The 19,828-nt window shown below is 39.7% G+C and overlaps 1 protein-coding gene across 3 annotated transcripts in view; it reads left to right on the top strand.

Annotated features, from left to right (window-relative positions):
- The window catches only part of RUNX1T1 (RUNX1 partner transcriptional co-repressor 1), a 114,325-nt gene that overhangs the window by 16,626 nt on the left and 77,871 nt on the right, over positions 1-19,828 (top strand). For 2 of the 3 annotated variants that reach the window (XM_065627763.1, XM_065627764.1), the window contains exon 2: positions 3,829-4,001. The exons of the other annotated variant lie outside the window; for it this stretch is intronic. In XM_065627763.1, the coding sequence (XP_065483835.1) occupies positions 3,914-4,001 (88 nt within the window). In that variant the 5' untranslated portion in view covers positions 3,829-3,913. The remainder of the gene's footprint in view (positions 1-3,828; positions 4,002-19,828) is intronic. 3 annotated transcript variants of the gene reach the window in all.

Genomic DNA, 19,828 nt, shown 5'->3' with positions numbered 1-19,828 from the left:
TAAGGAAGCGCATTTCCAGGAACTTTAGCAGAATTAGACCGATGAACACCTGTGATGAGCCATTGCTGGAAGTCCTGTGGCAGGGTCCTGAAGAAACTGTGTCCCCGTACTGGAGATACCTAAAATAGGATGATGGTAATAGAACTGAGAGGCTTTGAGAGGCAGAATCTGCCTACCCTGTGCCCATCAAAAGTTTTTGGCATTCCCTCTCCCCTCTGGTGTAACAGATACCAAATCATTGCAGTTTATTTTATTTAGTACTATTAAATAAATGAATACCAACTTTGGGTTACCTTAAGAAGCTCAGTTGTGAACTGTGACAGCAGCCGGTGCTATGTAAAGAGCTGCTATACCCTTGGGTAAAGCAAGTACCTCCAGGAGGAGGGTGCAGCAGGGATCAGGAGGTACACTGCCACTGCTGCTGCCCAGCAGCCTGGAGATCTGTCATCTCTGAATGCTTTCTCTTTCTTAAGTATGGTTTCCTAGCATAAGCTTTTTTAAATATTGCAGCCTAACATAGCAGTCCAGTTCAATCACCAGCTGTAAAACTCATTTAGGCAAATGAAACTCTTACGTGAACGGGCTGGTAAACTGTAGGAGTGGTTGCTTCAAGATGCTGCGCGTAGGTAGGTCCTGCTGGTAGCATATCGATGACCTGAATTCTGAACCTAATTTTCAGATCTTAATGGCACTTTCCATATTTTGCATGAGGAGTTCACTATTGCTGTAGTATATCTGTCTCTCAAAAGCTGAGCAGAAATGTTACCAGCAATGAAAACTGGCAGGATTTATCTTGCTTCTGCCTTGGTCTGGGTGGTTGGTAGAAGGCAATCCGCCTTGAGACGCTTGATGTAACTGTGTGGCTGCAGTGTGCTGAGGTCCTTTGTTCCCCGCTGTCACCCATGAGCTGCGTGAGTGGAGGGTGTTCACCGGCACTCCCAGCAGTTAGAAGGAAGCCCAAATTAAACTCGGGTTTTGAACCAATGACCCTTCGGGTTTTATAAAGTAGTAAGGAGGTTCTTTGGTGTAGGACTCCAGTTCTGATTTGCAGAACTTCAGCGCAACAGTGTGCTGCTCTTGGCTTTGTATTTCTGAAGAACCACATATTAAAGGCAAAATTAAACCAGGGAAGTGCTTAGGTGATGAAGGGATTTCTGGCAGTAACTAGGAAGTGCAAAAATGGCTGATTTCTTTTGAGGCTGACCCTGATATTTGTAGTCTTTACATCCTATTAATTCCTTGAAAGATAAGCTGATACAAGAATGATTTGCCAGAGCCAATGGCTCTTCTAAAAATCTTGGCTCAGGTTATATCCCCCTTCTCTCCGCATATAAGATAAAAGCGCTATGAATATGAGGTTAACTGAATTCAAATAGAAGACTCTCCCGAGTTATTGCATTCCTTAGAAAATAAATACATTTCTCATATGGTTGAGATTGATCAAAAAAGTATTCTGTATGCCAGTGATTACATTCCCATCTGTGATTAAGGTTTTCTGTCTGCATCTGGTTTTCACATTATATTTCTGTAACAAGAATCCTTTATATGGCAGAGTTCACTCTCTGTATTTTCTATTAGCTGCAGCTTGAACTACTGCACGGATCGCAGATTTACACATGTGGTTTTCATTACTTCATACCATTGAGAAAAAGTAATATTTGTTTGGGAAAGTATGTTTTTCAAAATTTCCATGGTAATACAACATGTTGATCCTTTTTTATAACACTCTTGTAAGACTACAAATTGTTTGAGGCATTCTACTTTCAGTGAAGTTCAGACTTTAGACAATTTTGCATTTGAACAACAGCAGCAGTTTACAATTCAGGAGGCAAAAATAAATTTGAAAAAGGAGATTAACGTAGAACCGGCATAGCAGAATGCATCCATCACTTTGGAAAATGTGGCATGTAGAGAAAATGAACGTGGGGCTGAAACAAAGGAAGAGTAGTAAGTTAAAGTGATGTCTTCATTGTGAAGTGGATGACAGATGGGTGCTTTTTTTTTTTTTTTGGAGCAAGAACTTTTTTACAGTAAGAGGTTTAAAAATTTTTTACCAGACATGAAAAAGGAGTCTGCTATTCAGCAGACACAAATATAGAATGGTTATGTATAATTTAACGTATTTGATAATAATTTTTTCTAGTGGCCAAATTAGTAAAGGTTAGCAAAACATGAATACATCTTACAGATGGCTGCTGTGTGTAATTCTGAATCCAAAATATGATGTTAATTTAATGTTCCACTGTAAGTCCATATTTCAACCAGATTGCGCTATCGTCACTCAGTAGAAAACTTAATGTTTAAATGATTTCAGTGAAGTTAATAGGCCTACTTGGTCAGCGGAGGATTCTTCAGTTTTGGTAGGGGCATGAGTTTATGGCCATAAAAATCAGATCAAACAATAACAATTTAGGGAATGTTGTATGCATTTATGGAAAAGTAAAGTGTTATGCAAAAGTCCAAACAATTGAAAAATACACAATTCATGATTAGGCACCACTGAAAGGTAAATTTATTGCTTATATAAGAACATGGTGACAACTAGAGAATTTCATACAAAATAAAAATCAGTTTAGAAAAGTAATTATTGCGCTCAAGTTGGGGAGTCTTAACCACATTTTTGAGATTATTTTCCAAATGCCAAAGGCAGTTGTGTCATGTTGAAAGATTTGCAGTTGCCAAATCCTAAGTAGAGTCCTGCAGTCGTTACGCGCCCCACGTTTTCACTGAAATCAATAGGATTTTGGCTTGTGTCAGGGCTGCGGGGAAACGTCCCACCACGAACACAGGAAAGAAAGGACTTGAGCGGTGAACTTCTTTGTTCTGTAACCTTAACTTTAACTTGGGAAGCTTTGTTTTGGTTTGAGGAGGGTGCTTGTTTGCGGGAAAGACTGCAATTTCTAGCACAAACACAAATGTCATCTTTTGCAGATGCCCTTGGGCGATACATTTTTTTGCAATAAGATCTAGTCCAGGGGAGGGCTGGGGCTGGGTTCTCCACTAGGTGCATGCAGCTGCGACCAGATCCTTATGCATGCTTAATGTTATGTCCCAAAATACCCAAATAGTGGATGCAGATTGAAGCATGTACGTAACTGTGTGTGCCTGGCTCTGAAAATCTTTCTGCCTTGACATAATTATGAACCCCTGAAAACCATATTAATGTCTTGGAAAATCTGACAACGCTGTAATACAGACTCATATGAATGACAAAGCATCTGTGTAACCCAAATAAACAGTTTTTGTATGTGTTGGAGTGGGAGGGAAATTGCCTTTTCAAAAGTGGGAGGATGATTTGTAAATATGTCAATAGCTTTTTTATCTACCTTTGTTTAAATGTGTTTGCTGGTATGACTTACAAAGCCAAATTAGTACAGCGATGTGTAACTGCAAGGTCTCTATTTTTGGTAACCATGTTCGTTTAATAAATGATTCTCTAGAGCTTCTGTTGAACCAGGTAAAGTATGTAATATTTTATATTATATGCATGTATTGAAACCCAGACATTTTTACAGAATTATCTAAAAGGTGTTTTCATGATAGAATACAGGCTGCCCTTAGTTTGTTGCCCTCTATATGTCAACTGTTTTAAATGAGCAACTTATGAAACAGCCTTTGTCGAAGAATTAGTACAGTTTTAGAGTACTGCCTTATATTAACTAAGAGAACGTGAGTAACTAATTTAGAATGATAGCATTTCTGTCTTTGCTTTTTATTTAAAAGAATGCTATTGTCATGCAAATGAAGGGGTGTGGTGCTTCAAACTGGCTGTGATATGTGCTTCTTTTTTTTTTTTTTTTTTTTTCTTTCATTTGTTGTTGTCAATAGAAAAGATTGATCTCTGGGCTGGTGAGCATAATATCTGTCCCAGTCAGAAAAGGAAAGAGGAAATTAGCAGAGCGATTGGTGGAGAATGATATCTGTCAAAAGAAACACTTGGAGAGCACTGAGTTTAGTGATAGGTGACTGCCGGAAAAAAGGGAACTTTGAATTTTGTCAAGGTAAGGAACAGAAAAATATTTGATTTTTTTTAATGTGCTTACCTTTTAGAAGTTATTTTAAATGACTGTACCTTGCCCTGTAAACTGTAATTAAAAGAGAAAACTTTCCCTTTAGCCTCTGAAGAGTCTGTCTAAATCAATGAAGGTGGTGTATTCATTTTAATATCACTGAGAAAGAGTAGAGCAATGCCAATAAAATCCATCGGTGATGACTTCTCTAAAATATTCCTTAGCTTAAAAATACACATATGTGTCATTTTTAACTGTGTTGGTTTTTTTTCTTTTAATGTTTTTGATGACATAGGTGCTCGTTATGTGGCATGTAAATGTTACTTGGCTGGGCTGTGAAAATAATAAAGATCAGTTTTCAGAATTGGAACAGTATTTGCAACCAGGTTAAGGGACAGTTGTAACCACATTGGCAAAATGGTTGTGTTTGTAATTTATTGGATGCCTCTGGTAAACTTACTGCATGGACAATCTGCGATAAATTTGATCGAGATTATATTGAGAATGGATATTTCTGCTTCTTGTGTGCAAAGATTTTTACCATACTGGAAAAGTAAATCTGCTATGGCAGAACAAACTTTCTGGATAACCTATGACAGTCATTCCTGTCTCTACTGTAACTACATTTTTTCTCCTAAAATGGTGTGTCTAAATGGCAAGAAACTACTAAACTGCTTTTAAGTGCTTTCCAACACTCTAATACTTTCTTCCTCAGTGTTGGACCATTTAGCCTATGACATAACTTTGATAGAGTACAATACCAAAATAAAATGAACAGCGTCTGAGTTTTCTAGGCTGCGCTCCAGTGATTTTTGAAGGCAGCGAGGCCTTGGTCATGTCACCCATCTCCCCACCTGAGACACCACGGCCCACGCTGCCCTGTCTGTGGGGTGTGGAAAGGAGATGCAGCTCAGCTGAGAGAGCCAGGAGGAGGCTCAGCACATCGCCCGGTTTTGTGCACCAGTGTGAACATACTTTTAAGAAATTAAACCCTATTAGAAATTAATTTGCATTCTTATTTGAGTTCTTAGCTCAGTTTAAAACAAATAAATGCTTCTCTGGGACTTTGCTGTATGCGGGCAGCACTGGAAAAGAATGAATAATCCTGGCAGGGTTTCTTCTTGCATTTTTATTTTTCTAATTTAGCAGTGTATAGCTTCTGACTAATTCTCCTTTTTCCTGTCTACAATCTATTTTTCAAAGTGCAAGTGTACCCTGTACAGGTGGTTGTTGGTTGGTTTCTTTTTGCCATATGGCTCTTCATAAAGGATTAAAAAAAAAAATAAATGTAAAGGTAAAGATTTCATGCCTGAGGCATGTAGAGCTGGTATACTAGCGGGAAGCTTATTGTGGTTTATTGCTGTCAGATCACGCGTAAGATAATGGAAATTTCCTACAACTTAGGAGGTAGACATGTTTTCTAATACTACTCGTTTTTATAGAAAGGGGGAATTAATATGACTGAAATCAGCTTCATCTTCATAAAGTCCAAATGATCTGGTTGTACTACTGAAATAGTCATAAATTGGAAGGAACAGCACGTTATCTGTCTTGTTAGCCACCGGGCAGGTGCGGCTGCCTGTATCACCTGGGTGCAGGCACATCTCTACCATTGTGCAGTTGCTGTGTACGAAATGATTCCCTTTCCCGTGCCCTTCTGTCAGTGTAACCTTACGCCAAAACAAACACATCCTCTCTATATACAGAGTTAACGATGTTGTATAGTTTTCACCTCGGCGATGATGATAATCCAAAAATGCTTTGTAGCTCTTTATAAAAGAGAGTGATTAGTGGTGGTTAGCAATTTTTAGATCTTTGGGCATTCCAATTTTGACACTTACTTGAAATGAGGTGACTGGGTAAGGTACCTACGTGTGGTTGAATGTGTTTGTCACATGTTCAAAAATTTTAGTTTTAAATGGCCAAGAAGCTCCAAATTGAAATTTGGATGAGTGATTAGGGAGGAGGCCAACACTCTTATAGCTTAACTTAATATGGATTTTACTGTGCCCAAGAAGATTCGACTTGCTATTTGAAACCAAAATGGCATAAAAGGCAAAATAAAAGGTGTTTGAGTCTGTTGTCTCCTTGAGGCAGTGGCCTCTTGTAGCATTAGAATACCTGCTTATGCTTTCGTGATCTCTTTTGAGCATCCTCATCCATCGTTTGCTGTTGCAAAGTTGTCTTTTCTTGGTTTCCTTTTTTATCCTCAAAACAATTGTTTGCTTACCGATGTATCTTAAAGAGTACAACTGAAATAATAAATCCCCTTTCTAACATATAACAGATGCAAAAGGGGACGAGTGTATTATAGGCAGTGAATTATCATTACACAGCTCACAATAAGATTTTCATCTGTTCATGTGGCGCACACCTGTGGCTTTGCTGGCGTTGCTCGTGATTGGAGTGTGAGAGATCTTAATGAAAAACAAAGCCGGGATGACAAGGAGAGACTCCATGGCACACACGGGTTACTTCACACGTCATAAGAAAGTGAAATTCGAAATACGCTGTTTTGGAGAGAATGCCTGGAGCGTGCCAGGGTAACTCCGCAAAGGGAACCGGGACCCTGCTTGTTGCTGCCCTGCAAATAAGGTGGTTTTCTCTGGAGGTCGGGTTGATTTGGACCAGTTGGGAGCGGTGGCTGATTTCTCCAGCTTACTTTCTGAGCCAGTAAGAATATCCTGGGCAGGAATCCAGCTTTTGAAGTACAAAGAAAATAACCCATAATCTATATAAAACGCTGGCGGATGGGGAAGGGAGGAAATTTACAAAAAATAACGGAGTTTGAGAACAACTGTGTTAAAAGTAGAATGTAAGGGGAGTGTGTGACATTAGTATTTATTTTAATTTGAAAATACGATCTTTGAAACCTTTGAGGTGAGCAGAGGACGAGCTCTCAGTATGATACAGTATGATAGTATGATATTTATTAGTAAACTGAAACCAAGCTGAAGCTGATAGTTCCTTTCTCAAAGCGATTTTTTTTTTTTTCTTCCCCCCCGCCCCTCCCCTTAAGTTTGGGTTCTCTCTCTTCACCCCCCCCCTTGGTAATGTACTGTGGCTCTGATAACGCTAATGGGCTTTGCCCCACATGGAGCAGTGAGTGTATTGTACCGCTGCTCACTGATCCCAGGTCAGTGTGATGCGTGAAATCAATTTATTTGAATCTCTTTGCCTGTATAGGAATTTGGCGGCGTGCCAGTTGTTTTCATTTAATGTTCTTTGTGTTGAACACAGACAAGCAGGCATGCTTTTGTACTCCTCTTTCTTCTGGGCTCTTCTCTTTTCAGCCAATATTCTATGCTGTGGATTATTTCAGAAAAAAAGTAGGAATGTGTTGCCTTTTAAAAAAATATTTTTTGTTTAAATAGCCCTTAAAAAGTGTAGAAACTAGGTCAGTCACAGAGTAGCCTGTGCAGGGTTTCTCAGCAAGTATAGGTGGTGACACCTGCCTTTTCCTATTTCTTAAATTTGGGGCAAAATAGAAAACACTGATCTATTTTTTTAATGCCTGGCTTGATGATTTATGTCCTCTTGTAAGACAAAGACTCTCCAATAATGCTTAAAACAGAATAATTTTATTTCTAAATAAGTGAATGTCTGTCAGTTGGTTGGATGAATCAGAAATACTTTTCAGGATCTTTTTCATTTTGAGTGATGACCTTAATGTAAGCTTGAATTTGGAAATTCTTTGCCTCATCTTTTTGTCTGTTCCTCCCCTCCCCCCAGATACCTAATATCTTGACTGGCTGGCTGTAGAACAGCCACCCGAAAGTACCCATTTCTTTCCTTTTTTCTGTCTTTTTTATGAGAACACAGAAAGGCGTGTGGAACAGAGCAAGTAATTTAGCCCTCCTTAAATAGGAAAAAAGAAAAAAAAAAAAAAAAAAAGAAGAAGAAGAAAAGAAGGAATAGGCAGCAGCAGATATTTCCAGGAGGATTTGTTTCAGAGCCCGGTGTCAGGAGCAGGACTCTGTTGATGCTCCGGGCGGTCGGTGCGGAAGTCGATGTGCAGAACCGCGGAGCCGCGGCGCAGGGGTCAGACTCGTACACATCAGCCCCGTTTCCTTGTTTAATTACCTGAAGAGCAAAACATCCAGGCCGGGAGTGTGTGAAAACCCAGTATCTCGAGCAGCAGTTTGCCGCTCTGACATCCTGCGCGGCCGGCCCCGTCTGTCCGCAAACGTCAGGCCCGGTTCCTGACAGCGGGCTATCTCTGCCGGGCCTGGGTTCCTTCCATTCAGCAGGCATTGTGTGGAAGAGGGTTTGGTCAGGAATCTGAGGTTCCTGCCGGTTCTTCCAGCCCGGACAACCCTGTGATAGATAGGCCTGATTTTTTTTTTTTTTTCTTCATAATAATAATAAAAAAAATCTGCTCTTTTTAGTCTTTCCCTTGTAATTCTGGCTTTAGTATAATACCAACTGAAACAAAACGTGTTAACCCCTTTGCTTCTGAATTCCCATCCTTTTCCTTTTACTTTGTTTTTTCTCCCCTTGCTCAACCTCTTTTATTTTCAAAGGTGAAATCTTCTGAGGAGCAAATTCTTACAGTTGGAGTTTGCGCTATGCAGCAAATAAACTTAAGAATTTTTTAAAAATAGTAATCATTAACATAATCATCATTCTTGGCATTTTAAGCTTTTCATTTTCAGCATGCTTGGCAACATTATTTTTATTTATCCCGTGGAACGAAACCAAGGCAGTGTTTGTTCTGGCATGACCTGTTAAAAAAGCGATGGCAGCTATCAACATTTCCATTCTCATTTTTCATGTGATTTCCTTAGTTGTCCAGCCTGGTGTTCAATTTTAAAATATCGGGATAGGGTCAGCTATAGTCCTCACTCCTTGTAGCTGCTGTTTGAGGTAGCTCAACAGGCTGAGGGTGCGGGTGCAGGGCTCTGTGCACTGGTCAGGTTTGGGCCCATAGGTGGAAAGTGTTCATTGGGATGTAAAGCTCAAGGTCATAGCTGAAAGAAACTGAAATGTCTAGAATATTTTCTTTGATTTGTGAAGAATTAAAGCACAACGTCTTGTTTGAATGATAGGTGAAGACCATGGCTTTTATTTGGATAATTTTAATGTTCTAGTTTATAACACAGTGCTGTTAATAGTTGTACTGGCAGAACTTAAGATCACAAGGTACAAGCAGTAGAGGGAGGGAACATAATTAATATGGCTTTGCAGCAAAAACGAGTGTAGCATGTGACTGTTGCCTTTTATTGTTGTGGGCAGAAGCTGGTCCAAGAAAGATATTTGTGGTTGTAGGAGTGGAAAAGGGAGAGCCAAAAGTTAACTATGGTTTCATTTTCTTTTGTGCTGAAGGCTTTTGGTCCAGTCTGTAAAGTTTTGCCTGTGGTCTTGGAGGACAGTTTCACGTGCTCATGATTTGGGGTACTTTGTAGGTGAGATCGAAAACATTTGAGCAGTTAACTTGTATTTTCCCTTCTAATATTTCATTTGTATTTTGTAATACAGATTTAAGGGCATAGTGACAGTAGCAGGTAAGGGGTTTAGGAGACCCTTCATTAAGAGAAGGTGGCCTTCAGTGGGCACACACAGCTGGGAGTCAGCGATAGTGCAGTGGGACCAAGAGAGTCATTATGATCCATTGTGCCACTAATCCTCCATCTAAGAAGGATTTGCAGGGGAGGGTGCAACAAAAGATCTGTTACAGTGTATCAGATCGATAATCGTGATCTAATAAACGCTTAAATATATACATAATCCTTCACCCTTAGAATCAGGCCCCCGTCTTCACTATGAACTCCTTAGGCTACTCTGGTGTAAAGGAACCTTTAAGTAAAAGTGAATTACTTAGACATGTAGTTTTAAATCCCTTTATCTTGCCATACTGTAAAGAAGCCATAGTTGGAATAAGCATTGCTTGGATGAAAAAAAAGACAATTTGTGCATTGTGGTCAGTGTCATGTTTCTATAGGGTTTGTACGTATACAGGGAATTTAGTTAAACCTTTAGAAGTCATGTAAGTCTCTCTCTCTAATGTTTTATAGGGCTTTATGTTTTTGTGTTTGTTTGTTTGTTTGGTTTTTTTTTTTGCGGAGTTCATAGTCTAATGAACTGTCCATGACCTCTAGACAACCGTTGCCCACCTCAACCAGCAGCATAGTAGAAGAAAGTTCTGCACAGACCTGTGGTGACAACAATAACCACGCTGTCTTTCCTCCCGCCCATCAGGTGTCTGGATCCTCTTTGAAAATGGCAGAAAATTATAGTCTTTAATCCATGGTTGTCACCTCAAAAATCCCTTGGGGATAATGGTTTTAAATCAGCATTATGTTTGAAACTGAAAAAATATTTAGCTTGGGCATCTCCACAGTCTCTGCTGTGACAATCTTGCTTAAGGAAAGTTCTCACAGATAATGGTTCCCAAGCCGGTTCGGGCTTTATTAAAAATGGCACCTTGCATTGTGCCCAAGCACTTACAACTGCTCTTTGCAGATGTTCTCCTAGTGTGAAGTGGTGTAATTTGCTCTTGATATGAAATTCCACTTTAAAATCACCTCTGCATTCTTCTCCTGCTTCTCTTCTGAATGGCTACAATGAAGCACCATGTGGAGTACAACACAATTAGATAAAATGAAATTATATTTAAAGGCCTGTGTTCCTTGAGGCTCCTCCCTGTTCCTAAAGAAGCAAACATTTCGTATGTTAATTTTCTTTAGCTGTGATGGGATTCATCTGGGTTGGAGTACAAGCACAAAGCTAATTGTCAATGCATTGTGCTTCCAGGGAGCGTGGTGTGCTCCTCCGATTGCACAATGTCAGCCGAGTCCCATTCTGGCTCAGTTTTGGAGTGGAAACCTGACTGGCACACCGTTTGTTTCCCAATGTTCTAGCTTTCAGGGCTATCAGAGACAGGAGAGGATAAATGTCCAAGGCAGCACGAGCAGAGACAAGTCATGTAGAGGATTGGGGAAGGCCGGTGTGTAGCAGGGTGAGGAGGTGGCCGCAGAATCGAGACCGTAGGGGTAGGTGTGATAGCAGAGAGAAGACAGAGGGCAATGAACAGAAAAGTAAGAGAAAAACGTGCCGGAAGGTGTAACTAAGGAAACAATGGAAAGAAAAAGATTTCTTGGACTAAAATCAGTACCTTCCCTTTATCACTCACAAACAATAATGCTTTTTGCATCATCAAGGGTTGAATGAGGCTCTGTACTGATTCTGCTGTGTTTCCAGATACTGAGCTGCATTAGAGCAGTTCACTTGGTAATACTGCTTTGCCATTTCAGCAATTACAGGGTCTGCCAGTGGGTTGTCCTATTATAACTGTGAGAAGACTCATCCATAACCACTTTTTTTGTTAGGACTTAGTTCTCATCATGTAAAAAGGTGGCCCCCTGCCTTTATGCCATTAGACCATTTCATTCATCAAGGATAGTTAAAATATTTGATGAGGAAGTGGCTTTCTCACCTGGCTCTGGAAAGCAAATAATTTAAATGGGGAAATATGCTTAGCTGTCTTAGATGTGCTCAAATATTTATCTACAGTCCTCATTCATTGCATTCTTTAAATTACTCAGTAGTTGACAGATGTAATACTAAAATAAAGGCATTAACAGTAAACACCAACATACTCTACAGTGGCACTGCTGTGATGTTACTAACACTACCATGTATATAAATACGTAACAAGGCATGCAGAAGGGCCTGGTTTCCAGTAAATTATAGTGGAGGCCAGTGTAAAGATTTTGCTGCCTGATGCAAGACCAAGCCCTATTTTTGGAATGCCTGTTTGTTTTACAAGCACAGCGTTACCCTTATATTGTTGAATATATGCATATATAGCTGTATGTTGAATAATGCTGTTCATTAGTTTTCCTTATCTATCTGATGACTTGTGGCTTGTGTATTCGTATTGAAACTCATCAGCAACAATAGTTTTGTATTGAGGCGCCTTTGAGCAAAGCTTTTGTACCATTATAAATGTAGTAAATAAGTACAAGTTGATCAATATATGACAAAAGGGTGAAGAAGGGAGGTCAAGAGGTAAGAATATTTCCATATAAAACATTTTCTCCAGTTGAAAATGGCAGTACAAGCATAAATGTTTTGTACTGCTGTGTATTTGCTCCACCTGGTGGATTTTCCCGGAAGTGTATTTAATCCTTGCTCATAAGAGGAAGCTACCTGTAAGACACAGTACTAAGAGTAAATGCTGAGTAAATGCCTTTTTTTTTTTTTTTTTTTTTTTTGAGTAGCAATAGCATTGTACAAGACAGATTGGGAGGTGGGGTGGAAACCATGTTAAAATTAGATATTTCTCTTGGCCACACTTGGTCAGTACAGTAATCCCTATGGAAGCATGGCAAACCAAATCAATTAATGATAACAGTTTACTCTTAGAGTCATATAGAGATTAGTGATTAAAAAGTCCAGACCTGTGGCTTGTGGGGTTATATGCGATCAGTGAAAGTGAGGATTTGCAGTTCCCCCGTCCCCCCCAATTCTTGAGCCTCCTGATGAGAAGTAGCAGTGCTATTGAACAAGAGTTCCTGCGCTGAAGTGTTACTGCTGTACATCAGCATAAAATCTGTCTGTCATTAAGCTAGCTTTGCAAACCTTGTTTTCTTTGGAATTCGTAGGGACTCGGTTATGCTTTGATCATCTCATTGTTCTCCTTAGGTTATTTTTTTCCTTTAGAGTGTAATGGCTCCCTAACAGAAGGTGAAGTTTAGAAAATAGTGTCTCCATATGCAAGGGATTTGGAGACCTTTTTATTGTCTTTAAAAATGTCATTCATAGTCCTCATTAGCATTTATTGTTGCAAGCGTACAAGCAGAAAATGTGAAATTGGTATGTCATGAATAGCTCCACAGAGCTCTAGAGCCCTGAAATTTTGCCTGCAGTGTGGTGTGGGGCAGGCATTGAGAGAAAGCTGGCCAGATGGCTGCCAGCACCGCGCGGAGCCGCAGGTTTTTGTCTCTGGTGCAGAGAGGAGGGAAAGTTCACTGGAGCATACGCTATCACCCCGTGCGCTTCAACAAAACTAACTCGCCATCAGTCAAAACGGGGAGGTGGTGACATTGGAACAAAAGTTTTCCATATAATGTAACAGTCCTTGTCAAATGAATAAAATATGTTTAGTTAGTGTCACAAATATTGACACGTTACAAAGAAAAATGCAGGGCTCGAATTTATGGCTAGCGGTAGATAACGCGTTCGCACGAATATGCTCTCACATTATCTTTATTATGAAAATCCTGTGCATTGAAAAGACATCGATTAGAGGTCAAAACTAGGGTTAATATACTACAGCAGAAGGAGTTTCCCTACCCATGTTAAACGAGAAAACACTCTCAGCTTCGAGTAAAAAAGCAACTGATGATAGCTTTAAACCTTTTTTTTTTTCCATTTCTTTCTATTTTTATTAATTTTTTAAATCTTAAAATATGACCCTAATTCATCAGGACCAGATATCCTGGTCCAGGCTTCTTCAGGTCACACTGAATGTGTTTGTTCTCGTGTCAGTGAGATGGCATCTTTGGTATTTTCTTGTGTCCTTTCAGAAAGAATATCAAATCAATATCAAATTTTCTAAAGTGCTTCAGTGATGCCTATGTTCAGATGGTATGATAATTTCCTTTGAATCCAAATGATGATAGAAATTAACAGGTAATTCTAATTTACTTTACCCCCGTTATAGAAAATGCTGTATTTAATGAAAATGGAAGGGAAAACTTGGTTTAGCCCAGATCAAGTGAAAGAAATAGACATCAAACCAAGTACATATCTGTGAGTTGGTCCACGTGAGTGTTCTAAAATGTATATATAGAAAGCAAAAGTGCATGTGTTCTTAAAGACCTGAAGCCTGTGTTGGCCCTCCCATTCTGAATCAATTCATTTTTGGTGGAACTATTCTATGATAGGCCTTTATGCATACTTTCATTATTTTAAAACCAGAAACACGCCTGAAGTGCCACTGGGATTTCTGACAATGTTCAACAAGAATGAATTTTTGAGCTCTTGTTTGATCTAAAAGCAACGGGCAATCCAGGTCGCTAAGTCTGACCCACTGCCAAGGCTGCCTTTTCTTAACAGGTGTTTTGAAATCCTTTTTAGAGGACTAGTTTCTGATTATCCTGTTGCAAAAGTATGACTTTTAAGTTCTCTTAGCTGAAAATATTAATGCTTTCTCACCTCCAATGAATTTAATCCAGTACTAAAGGTAACACAATGAACAGTTTCTCTTAGATAATAATATTTTCTCAGTTTGGTGACTCTAGCTTTGTGTAGGTAATCTCAAATTAGTCTGAGTTTCTACAGAGCTATGTGTGTTTTAAAGGTCCCATTTGTCTTTTTTCAGATGTCCAGAAAGCCTTGCCAATAAGGAAATGCTTAGGGAAATGTTTAGTGTTATCTGGCAAATATTTTGTGTTGTGTGCATTAAGAGCTACTGTTAACAGATAAGCACATATCTTATTGGAATATTTAAATTGGGTTTCCAAGCAAAGAATTAGAAGTTTATAAAGAAGTGCCTTTCTTGAATAGCTTGAGCTCTTTTGTGGTAGTGCAGTAAAAACAAGGGAGGCTAGGTGCAATGTAATGGAAAAAATCTCAGTGTGGGTACCCATTACAGTCCTGGGACACCAGGCCATAGGAGAAATTAGTGAGCTTCTCCTGAAGGTGTTGCCGTTACTGTACTTGGCTTGGACCATCAACTGAATAAAGTTCAGAAAGCATCCCGAAGTGGTTGTCCCCTGTCCCCCCAATCAGCTCGACAGCTCACACATTAGGTGGGTTTGCCCTGTCAGTGGGATGCCTTAAGAAAACATTAATAGCTTCCAGCTGGGTGGAAAATCAAAACGTTTGGGGGCTGACAAAACTAGCAGATTTGAATTTGAAAGCCCAGCTAATGCCCCCATTTTTATTTACCACTCGCCCATAAAAGATTATTTTCCAATATGTCAGCCTCATTTGGTGGCCAGTGGTCTGAAAGTGAAAGTGGAACAAGCAAGCGGGGAAATCTGGACATTAGTGAGTCCGCCCTTTCAAGCTGGTGTGCCACTTTGTGGAATGGCCTTCCCTGAGGTTGGGGGGGTCCTAATGACCATTCATCAATGCTCGTTGACTGATCATTGAGTGCCTTCTCTTTCAGTTTATCAAGTCTTGCACATAAAAAGTCAGAATAAGCATTATTCAGCTTTGTTAAAGCCAACTAGGAGTAAAATGCTCCATTTGAACCCATTTTGCCCTTGGTTTTTCACTTTGTTAATGCAGTCCTGCTTAAATGAGTGCTTTTATTGGGTCAGTTAGAATATCTGAAACTATTAATTCTCTTGTATTGAATAGCTGGTGGCAGGCCAGAGCAGATGGGGTAGAAAACTATTTGGTCGGGTGTATTGCTTTCAATTAGGATCAATGAGGTTTCAGCTCCTTTGAATTAACTCACTTAATACCCACTGTGTGAAGTCACAATGTATCACAACAGTCTGCTATAAGTAGAGCGGGAAGTTGAGAAGTCCAACAGAAAAGCTTTGAGTTAAATTCTTCCTTCACTGTTAATAGAGAGCTTTCATTAACTACAGATGTGTTTCAGTGGACTTCCAGTCCCTGTTATTAAGCTGGGTTTGAGCAGAAGGCAATCTCTGTACTTTTAAATGGTAATCGCTTGGAATTTCTCTCTTCCATCAGATCCATGTCTTAGCGACCTTATATCATCCGCTGCATAAAAATCTCCTTTTCCCCCGTTCAAATGCATGAGTATGGAGACTGTTTTGCCTTCTTTACCTGTTGTCAAAAATAAGAGTTGTGGAGTATTATTTAAAATTATTTTGTTTTGGATGATTGTCAGAGAAGGAGCTGATTCCTACCCAGGAAGGTGTAGCATAATGTGCACCATAAAGAAACTGGCCAAAGTTTATCTTCTATATTCTTTGTATCCCTTTCATTTTGGTATTACACAAAATACCGACTCTTGTGATACAGCGGAATTGTTCCTGTGTTAAAACCACTGCCTTTCCTTTTTCTTAGTGGAGAATAAAACCATCTTATGGAATGGGCTGTCCACCTTCACTTTGCCTGCTAAAATTTCAGATCTGGTGCAAAAACTGTTAGGGCAACTTTAAGTGACTGCATTAAAAATGGGAGTGGGGCAGGTAACGTGAAGAAATATCCACAGATATTTATTCAGGGAGGACTGCCAAATGGGTTGCAGCCTGCCTCAGTGTATTAAATAATGAGAGGGAAAAACTATTCATGCAGCTGGCTGCTTGAGAAAATGCTGAAGTAGTCTCAGATGCACAGGCATTCTGTTAGCCCTTCCATGAGCAGACTTCTAGGTGAGAATCTCCAGGGATCCAGGTTTTGTTGACGTGGATCAATTTAAATGGCAATTACTGTAGTCAGATAACAGCTTAAAAAGGCTTTTTACACACAGAAAAAAAAAAGATGCATAATCACACAGCATATGGAAGTTCAATTTCGTGAGCCGTGGTCTGTGGATTTACAACGTACTGATATTAAGACCTACTTTTAAGAATGAATATTGTTCAGTTTTATTAAAATGCGGCATACCTTTGACACGTTACTTTCTACTCTGAAGCTGATTCAGGCTGCATCTATGCTGATGAAAGGTTGTATTTCCAACTGTGAAAATGTTTTTCCTTTCATGTAGAGTACAGCATTAAAAAAGAAAAACAACACAGCAAATACAATACTAACTGACTGGTTTTAAATAGTGCATCAAATAATAAAACAAAAAGATCGGTAAATTCCTTAAAGACCTCGGTGACTCAGACTTTGCTTGTTATTCTCGCTTTCCCCCGCTTCATGGAAGTGGTTTGTCATTAAAACATTTTCATGTTTTGGTGTTTCGCATGGGCTCTCTGGCACTCAAAAATCCATTATAGAGAACTTCATTACAGTAGAAATCTGATGAAGATGAAGACCCACCTGAAGTATTAATAGCAGACACGTTGTATTGTTAGTGCTGGGGTGTTTACTGGGAGCTGCTGCTCTGCTTCTTTGATCATCTTGAATTTGCCAGTCCTGTGATTGGAGTCTCTCTCCTATTTGAGTGAAGCTTAAGGGTGGGACTTGGTGTTAAAAAGTTGTTGTGGAAATATCAGTAAATTAAGAGACTCATTTTCTTTAAGTAGAGAAATATTCATGAGTTCACTCCGGATTTTGGAAGGGTTGTTATTTTTTGCTCAATTTTGCATGTGTGCTTTTCCTAACCTAGATCTTTATCAGGCTCTGTGGCAGCTAGAGGAAGGAAGAGGACGGCCTGAAAGCGGGGTTGTTTCTGCGTAGCAAAGGCAGGAGATGGGATAACGCAAAATCGGGGGATACATAAATAAGTACAAAAGGATGAGTCTTTTACTGACAAGAATGCAGCTCCTGAAGATCTGACTGAGAATCACTATCTTTCTATACGGGTTTAAATGTATTGCAAATACATTTAATACTTTTGCAATGTATTGCAAATACATTTAATACATACAATACTTTGCAAATGCAAAGTCAAAACCAGGACCTGCGTGCTAATTGCTGAAGAAATACTCATTACTAAAGGGAGAAGCTTTTGCAAGTGCTAAATGGGAGGAGAGTTTTAAAAAAGAAGATATTTTTCCTTGTGCCTGGAATTTTGTGCAAGGCTATACGTGCTACAGAAGGCATGCGAGTCAGGCGTCTGTTTCTCCTAAGAGGCAAAGATGTTTTACAAAAGACTAAAGAGGGACTGCTGAGAAGAAAATAGCCAGCTTTAGATAAAGCACTATAACAAAGACTTGTAGTTTTATGTATCATGGTGTCCATTAAAGCTTAATAGGGAAGAGTGCATTGAACCTAGCCAGGCATACGTTATTCATGTGAAGGATAAACATTTAAGGGGTGTGCAAAATCAGAAATTGGGAGGACATGATTGTTTAGCTTTTGAAAAAGCTTTACAGGGAAGATTTTGTTTTCATCCCCCATGGATCACCATGCAAGGTAAAGGAGAGTAAGCTGCAAATGTTTGGAACATATCAATGCAAGAATCCCAGGGGGTTAAAAGCACTATAGTAAAATAAAAGTGGTCTGCTTTCTAAGTGTGTTCTATTTTACACATACTACTGAGAATCTGAGAAAGGGAGTGATTTTGATACCCTGTTCACTATAGTAAAACAGGACAGTAATGACAAAAGTGTGGGGAGGAAAAAGAGGGGGGACCCTCTTGTAGATCCTCGTGCACGTTTTGTATTTCCAGCTAAATAAACAAACATAGTCCTATGGAGGGCAAAATTATGGCTGTTAAAATAAAGAATGGATTCGTTTTCACTTTTGGAAGAGAGCTGATTCAAAGCATTGCTCTTTTTCTTTAATTGATGTCAGCAGAAGAAAGGGTTAACTTTTAAAGAAAAAAAAAGGAATAATTCAGTGTTTGGCTTATCACTCCACATTTTACTTTCTATTCTTTGGTCATCTGGAACTTGGTGTGAAAGGTAGAGTAAAAGGAGTCAGCTGAGGGGAGCCGGGGTTGTGATAATTTGCACACACATCCCTGTCATTGTTCTGCCTGAAGAGACAGGGCTGGGTTCAAGGCCACATGTGCTCCTGTCATCATTCACATTTCTGCTCCAAGTGCAATACAGAGTGTCAGCTCTCCATCTGTCTTTGCCTGGCAAACGCACGCGCCCAGCATCCTGCCTCCAGCTACGCTGCCACAGCCAGCTCTGATGGCCCCGCTCGCTTCTCTCTGCTCATTCCAGAACAGGAGGCACTGAGCCCTAAATAAGCTCGCTTTTAGGAGAGAGCCATTTACAGTGTGGTATATTTTATCCAAGGATGCCTGGTGAGTTGAAATTATTGCAGCTCTTTCGGTTTTAAATGAGGAAACGTTAATTGTTTCTTGATAGTATTTTTTTTTTTTTCCTTTTAATATAGAGGGTGATTTGCAAACTGATATGAGTACGGAGCGATCGTGGATGCTAATTCTGTTGTGTATATGTTTGGGGGAGGGGAATTTGTGCGAGGGAACTGCCAGAGATGGTACTTACAGCAAGACTGGATGTTTCAATGAAAAGAGAGAGAAATAGCAGAAAGTCACTGGCTTTGTGGATGCAGGTCTCTTCACAGGGGATCATTTTTAGCGAAGAGAAACACAGCTTCGGGCTGGTTTTCATGACTGTCGGCTGTACCTTGAATGTGCAAACATTTGATCGGTAGAGATCATTCACAGCATTCACCCATCAGTTGAAATTATCTCTGTGAAAAGCTGTTTATGTTGGAGAAGTGAAGGAGATGCATGAAACAAATTATTCCAACGTTGTCCTAAATCATAGTCCTTAACTGTCACTGGGCAGATTGCTGAAATATGTTCATACAGAATAAAACAATAAAAAAAATCTGCTGAATTAGAGGAATTGCTGTGGAGCTGGAAATTTTAATAGGTCAGTTTCCTCAGGAAAATATTATCCTTGGATCTTATGATCGCTTGTCTAATTGATAAGTGCTATTGCCAATGGAAATGGTGCTTCTATGCAGGGTGATTTGTCTGGAGGGTTTTACCAAATGCTTGACTCATGACAGAATGGATTGAATTTGGTGTGTTTTGTTTGTTGGCTTTTTTTTTTTTCTTCCCTCCCCCCTTTGGTAAGGACTGAAGGGAGCCATGTGCCTGATTATAGCAGCCTGTGTCTCTGGATAAAAAAAGACAGGGCTAGAGATCCTACAGCTGGCTTGTTCTTGTGGATTATTTGGGTAGGACAGGCAGAAGAGGCTACGCTTGATCACAGAGAGTCTGTACACCTCGCAGATGGTGTTTTGAAACATTATCTGCCAGTTTGCTGCAACCACAGTTGCATGTAGGTATTGCC

This window comes from Caloenas nicobarica, chromosome 2 (genome assembly GCF_036013445.1).
Source record: "Caloenas nicobarica isolate bCalNic1 chromosome 2, bCalNic1.hap1, whole genome shotgun sequence".
In the NCBI taxonomy this organism is placed as follows: domain Eukaryota; kingdom Metazoa; phylum Chordata; class Aves; order Columbiformes; family Columbidae; genus Caloenas; species Caloenas nicobarica.
Note: the sequence above shows the minus strand (reverse complement) of the source record. Positions and strands in the feature narration are given on the sequence as shown.